The 6598-nt window shown below is 39.2% G+C and overlaps 1 protein-coding gene across 2 annotated transcripts in view; it reads left to right on the top strand.

Annotated features, from left to right (window-relative positions):
• The first annotated feature begins 335 nt into the window (after positions 1 to 335).
• LOC125238309 (GDNF-inducible zinc finger protein 1-like) overlaps positions 336 to 6598 on the top strand; it is a 30280-nt gene continuing 24017 nt past the window's right edge. For both annotated transcript variants that reach the window (XM_048145600.1, XM_048145599.1), the window contains exons 1-6: positions 336 to 539; positions 719 to 893; positions 1557 to 1757; positions 2190 to 2330; positions 3847 to 3920; positions 5263 to 5453. In XM_048145600.1, the coding sequence (XP_048001557.1) occupies positions 420 to 539; positions 719 to 893; positions 1557 to 1757; positions 2190 to 2330; positions 3847 to 3920; positions 5263 to 5453 (902 nt within the window). In that variant the 5' untranslated portion in view covers positions 336 to 419. The remainder of the gene's footprint in view (positions 540 to 718; positions 894 to 1556; positions 1758 to 2189; positions 2331 to 3846; positions 3921 to 5262; positions 5454 to 6598) is intronic.

Raw genomic sequence — 6598 nt, 5'->3', positions numbered from 1 at the left:
CGTTCCGTTTCTTGTTGTAATAAAACTAATTTATTTATACAAATTACAAACGCACAATGGATCATATAAAATACTGTTTACAAGTCTAAGAATTTTTTTTTAACACTTGTTTTTCTTTACTATGATAATCCGAGAAATGCTGTAACAATAACTTATTTTGTTGAAATTTCAATTATCAACTTTAGATTTTATTGTAGGATTGTTATAACTGTAAACAAACTCATTATTATTGTATGAAAGCTACTCTTACTTATTTTAGTGTTTCATTTATAACATATTAACTTGCGTGAAACGGAACTAATTTATCGACGCCGGCTTTATCCCGCCATTTTGGCATTGTAGTTTCCGGTTGACAAATTATGCAGGATTTTGTGATATTTTAGCGTGGATTCAGTGTTTCTTGTGATTTTTACACCAAAATGGATTGGCAATTAACATGCCGAGTATGTTTGGAAACTGGTGATATGGTATCTTTGTTCGATTGGGATGAAAATAATGAACAACTCGGTGACAAGTACACTTACTGCTGTGGCGTGGAGGTATGTAAAAATTACCACACAAAATGGTTGCGATGGCCACCCCATATATTTTTTCAAGCAATAATGTTGCTATTATTGTTTTATTTGTAGATTCAATGATTTCGCTGACATCCCTAAATTGTAAACCTTCAAAAATTAGGTATTTTGCTTCGGAATGATTATGATTTTAATGTTTACAGGTGACGAAAAATGATTCTTTGCCCACGCTTATCTGTTTGAACTGCGTGGACCGCCTAACATTCGCGTTTCAGTTCAAACAACAGTGTTTGTCGTCGAACGACACTTTGAAAGAATGTCTCGAGGAGTTTATGAGGAGCTCTGCCGCTGTGACGGCTTCTTCTTCGTCTAATAAAAGTTAGTATTTGCATAGTATTCCTTTAACATTGTCATTGACTTGGCCCTTACCGTACTGGCCATGCTCATAAAAGTTCTTTCCCATCGCCAAATATCTACCAACTCCTATGAAAACACTATGCTGACATTTATTTAAGTCTTCATTCGTCCATTAAAATATTATCTAGATAAAAAACCGGCTAAGAGCGTGTCGGGCCACGCTCAGTGTAGGGTTCCGTAGCTTCCCGTATTTTTTTTTCTAAAACTGTTCTACCTATCAAGTTCAAAATAATTTTCCTAGAAAGCCTTTATAAAGTGCTACTTTTGTGATTTTTTTCATATTTTTTAAACTTATAGTTCAAGAGTTAAAAGGGGTGGGAGGGGGCACATTTTTTTAGCTATGTAGTGTTAATGGACACTGAGATTGTCCGTGGACAGACGGACGGACAGACAGACATGGCGAAACTATAGAGATTCCTAGTTGAATACGGAACCCTAAAAAAGGTTTTTGTATTGATATATTACTTTTAAACCATTTTACTATAGTAACATTCTACTATTTTAATATAATAAAAGTATTTTTAAGTCATCCAAGGAAGCATCTGGATTTTATACATAAATGCTACAACCAATGTGATGGATAACTATTCAGCTACACAATGATAATCACAATACATTTTTCAGCCGTGACCGAAACAGAAACCATAAGCATAAAGCAAGAAAACGGCCTGCTGTTGCAATATGAGCTGCCTGTGGAGCATGATCCGCAGATCCAGTGGACTCGAACACTGACCAAGACCCCCAACAATGCCGTGGTGACTAAGGCTCCGAAGCAAAGGGGCAGGGGACGGCCGAGGAAGTATCCTAACAAGCAGGGTCAGATTGGTAAGTCTTCCTATTTATGTTTTTTTACACACTATTACATACTTATTAGTTTTTTATCTATTTTGAAATAGGGAAATGTTGGGACCCACTTCCAAAATGCGAAATTAAAACAATTTAATGGAGTTTAATCTTTAAAACTGGTACTAGATGATCTTTATTTATTATTATTAAGAGCCTATATTGTCCCACTGTTGGGCAAAGTCCTCCCTCAAATTCCTCCACGCATCCCTATCCCCTGAAGTCTCCCACCTGTCCTCGTCAAAGGCGTCAAGCTCGTCACGCCATCTCTGGCGAGGTCTACCGCGACGCCTTACAATTTGACCTTACATTTAGATGATTCTACATCATGGAAAAATAATTTAGCCATTTACAAGTCGTCTATATCTACTTCAGCTTTTCAAGGCATTTTATTTCAATATTTGTATATTCCAGATGTTTCTCCATACCAACGCAAGAAGCAGAAGGAACCGCAGAAGGAGCAAGAATCACTCACATCACTGTTGGCATCTGGCTCCCTGGATCTGAAGCAGGAACCTGGGGATGGGGAGGATGATGAACCATTTGACAGTGCTGGTTAGTTTAAGTTTTATTTTTAGCTAAAATACTGAAAAAGCAGTTTAAGCTATTTGTGGATACTATTTGGCTATGTCTGGAGGGCATTTCTCAGAGTGTTTCAACTTTTTGATTTCAGTGGCAGCATTATTATCGGAACCCCGTAAGCTTAGCATGAGTTTTCTTTGTTTCTGGTAGAAATCCGCGACTTTATTTAAATTGACAAAATTTCATGTGACTCTTACAGGATTCACGTAAAAATGTTGCCACCGAAATCAAAAAAATTTAAACACTGAGAAATGCCCTGGACACAGAAAGACATCTATAGACATATAGTGTCCACAAATTGCGAAGTAGGAGCAAGAATCTCTCGCATTTGACAGTGCTGGTTAGTTACATTTTTATAACTTAAATACTGAATACCATCTTAAGCTATTGTGGACAACGAGAGAGCGAAAGACAAATTGTGAAAAAATTCATAATCTTAGAAAACATTTGTATGCAAACTGACAGTTCAAACTGACACTGACAGATCAGTGTCAGTTTGCATACAAATGTTTTCTAAGATTATGAATTTTTAAGACTCTGTGGCGAGCCTATGACGTACAGTAACGCTTGCTCGTACTAGCCGAGAGCTGATCGGCCGTTTTCGCGCGCTCTCGGTCGGTTTCGGTTGGATCACACGGATCGCTTTGCTGTCATTGTCACTCCTCGGCTCTTCGCTCGTTTCGCTCCCATTCGTTGCGCGTGTGTGAGTGTACTAAATGTATACTACCGTCAAAAAGTTTAAGACCAAACACAATGTTCAGTGTCATTGTTATAAACCCTTCTAAAAATCATCAAACTAAATTTGTAATCAATAGAAAACAACGTAATCTTATTATATTGATCGGCAACCCATTTGTTCTGCAAGAAGACAACGATCCCAAACACTCAGTAAAGATCTGTAGAAGCTACACAGTCAATAAAGAACGCCAAGGTGTGTTAAAAAATATGATTTGGCCACCGCAATCCCCAGACCTTAACCCGATCGAACTTTTATGGGATGAACTCGACCGTCCGAAGACAATGTCCGACATCTGCAACAGCTCTATGGGAGATACTGCAATACGAGTGGAAATGATTAGCCAAGAAACGCTACACAAACTTATAGCAAGAATGCCAAGAATCTGCTCGGAAGTGAAAAAGCGTCGAGGAGGATTTTTCGATGAGAAAAACGTTTAGCTTTTATTTCTTATTATGATCCCTTTTTAAAAATTGTTATACGCTTTGTTTTGTCGGTTGTAGGTACTGAAAAGTAATATTCTCACAGGAACTTCATGAAATGTTGATTATTTGCATATATCGTGTTTGGTCTTAAACTTTTTGACGGTAGTGTACTAGAGAGCAGAATCATTTGGGAGTAGTTCGGTCTAGTACAGTGCAGGGAATCGTGTCTTTTGTACTATTAGTACATGTCCTACACAAGCCTACTATGCTAGACACAGAATGACGTCTTTGGACATCTAGTGTAATATTATTTTAATATTTGTTTTAGACTTTGCTGGGGGTGATGATCCTGATTTTGAACCCGAAGAAGAAGCAGAGTCTGATGGAGGCTCGAAAAAAGAGGTAAACTTAAAACACTCTCTAATTCTCTACTAAACTCAAACATGCTTTACACAGAATAGTACATTACGATACAAGTGCGTAAAAAGGAAGTTTGAAACAAGTGGCGATAAATTAAAACACGACCAAAGGGAGTGTTTTAAATCGACACGAGTTACGAATTTCGCACGTGTACCGTACGACGTTTTTCAGTACAGATGAGCCTCTGAAGTTTCGACCTGGCATATAATGAGCCACTTCTCGCACTAGTGCGTAAAAAAACACCATCTGTACTGAAAAAGTACATTACGATACAAGTGCGTAAAAAACTCTCCCTTCGGTCGTGTTTTAACTTATCGCCACTCGTTTCGAACTTTCTTTTCGCATGTGTATCGTTTTTCAGTACAGATGGCCCTCCGAAGTTTCGACCTGGCATATAATGAACCACTTCTCGCACTAGTACGTAAAAAAAACACCATCTGTACTGAAAAATAATCTTCTTACAAAACCAAAGTTTTAAGGTTGTCTTATTCAAGTAATTATTATCTAATGAGGAGGCACACTGACATTTTATCCCGCCAGGCGGCGCCTGTGTAAGTGCCTAGGCATGTCACTGTCATTCATATGCGAGAGAGAGAAAAGACAACATCTTCTCGCTCTCACATATGAAACTTTTTATCTGTGTAATGGATTTGTAAGGTGGCCCCATCTGTCAACCTTTGAGTGTTCCTCTTCATTGTGTACACAAAGGGATTTCAAGTTGTGCAAACCCTAAAAATTGCTGATAAAAAATACTGATAAAAAATTGCTGATAACAAATAGAGCCAAGAATGGAACGGAACAGTCACTACTGTACATAAAAAAAACTAAGTTAATAATCGTCTTCTTTCTCGGTTCCTCATGACTGAGGTTATTTTGTGCACTAAAGCTCTCCTTTTCGGCACGGGATTTCATCTTATTTAAGCTACAGGGCAAATCTCGACTGTCCATTTTTTCCATTATGCACTACTAGCTTTTGCCCTCGGCTTCGCTCGCGTTAGAAAGAGACAAAAAGTAGCCTATGTCACTCTCCATCCCTTCAACTATCTTCACTTAAAAAATCACGACATTTCGTCGCTCCGTTTTGCCGTGAAACACGGACAAACAAAGAGACACACACTTTCCCATTTATAATATTAGTATGGATAATGTTGAGTTCTACATGTATCCAATTTAATAATGCAAACATTGTAAAACATGGAAAAAATGGACCAGTTCCATTTGCCCGTCGAGATTTGTCCCGCTGTACCTTATAGTCATTTTTGGAGAGCCCTGGCAGACCTAATCCTTGATATTTAATAATACTAACGTGCATAATAATACACAGTCGGCAACGCCACGCAAACGGGGTCGACCTCGCAAGGTGGCGGCGGAGAAAGCTGAAGAAGCAGACGATGGTGAAGACATGCTGCTCAAGGAAACCATCATGGCCTTCTCCGAGCCCATCCCAGACCATATCCTCAACCCGAAGCCGAAGCAGAAGTATCCCAGCAAGAAGAGATATGTCTATGAGAAAACGTGAGTACCTACTAATACTAGGGTCTTCTTCTTCATTAGACTTATATTGACCGGGATATAGACCGTGATTATATAAGTCTAATGAAAATAACCGTGAATCATTCAAAACTCTTCTTCTTCAGTCGTTCCCTCAATGCTAAGGATTGTGACATCATGTCATTCTGCATATGTTCCTCGCCAAGCGCATGGCCTCGTGCAGTTTTAATTGCATTGCTGCAGTAATTTGAACACACCATCTAGTAGGTTCAACTTTGCCCGTCATAATTACTCTCTCCAGGCTTTCTGGCGGGCGGCGTGAGATGTGACCGAAATAACTAATAACCACAAAATAAAAATTTTGAAAAAAACCCCCGACCGCGACATAGTAGACCGATTTTCATGAAACATGGTTAAGAACAAATGGTTGCCGTTTAAGAAGTTTAACACTTACGGTAGATGTCGCTACGGGTCCCATTGACCTTAGTAGTGGAAAATTTCGCTGGCTTGGTTGAAGTCTTGGTGGCTCAGTTGGCAGAGCGCTGGAGTATCGATCCAGTGGCCGTGAGTTCAAGTCTCACCCAAGGCAGACATTTTCCACTTTTAAATTTATTCTAAGCCTAGTGGCATCGATTGCAGACGTTTCTGCTAATCAGAAGTTAAAAATGGTTAAGAACACTCCCAACTAACTCAGCTTTCAGACAAAAAAAAAACTAAATCTAAATCGGTTCATCCGTTCGGGAGCTACGATGGCACAGACAGACAGACACGTCAAACTTATAACACCCCGTCGTTTTTGCGTCGGGGGTTAAAAATATGGTCCTGGCAATTTTTGATAGCCGGCGCTTTATGCGTAACTCCTCAAGTATGGACTGGTTAGTACGCATTGCAGTCCATGGTATCCGTTAAAACCGGTGCCAGCACCACACCTCAAACGCGATACAGATGCAGTGCGAAAAGGGTTACCTTCGTATTTTTCCGGAAACGTTCGTATTTTTCCGGAAACGTTCGTATTTGTCATGCTAGTTCAGTCAATGTCAGTACATCTTGTACTGAGACTGACTGAAATAGCATGACACGTTCGTAAATCGTACGTTTCCGTAACAATACAAAGGCAATAAGGATGACGACTACATAAACAAAATTGCATTCTGTTTAGTCCGTCAGTT

The sequence above is a fragment of the Leguminivora glycinivorella genome, chromosome 23 (genome assembly GCF_023078275.1).
Source record: "Leguminivora glycinivorella isolate SPB_JAAS2020 chromosome 23, LegGlyc_1.1, whole genome shotgun sequence".
Classification (NCBI taxonomy): domain Eukaryota; kingdom Metazoa; phylum Arthropoda; class Insecta; order Lepidoptera; family Tortricidae; genus Leguminivora; species Leguminivora glycinivorella.
Note: the sequence above shows the minus strand (reverse complement) of the source record. Positions and strands in the feature narration are given on the sequence as shown.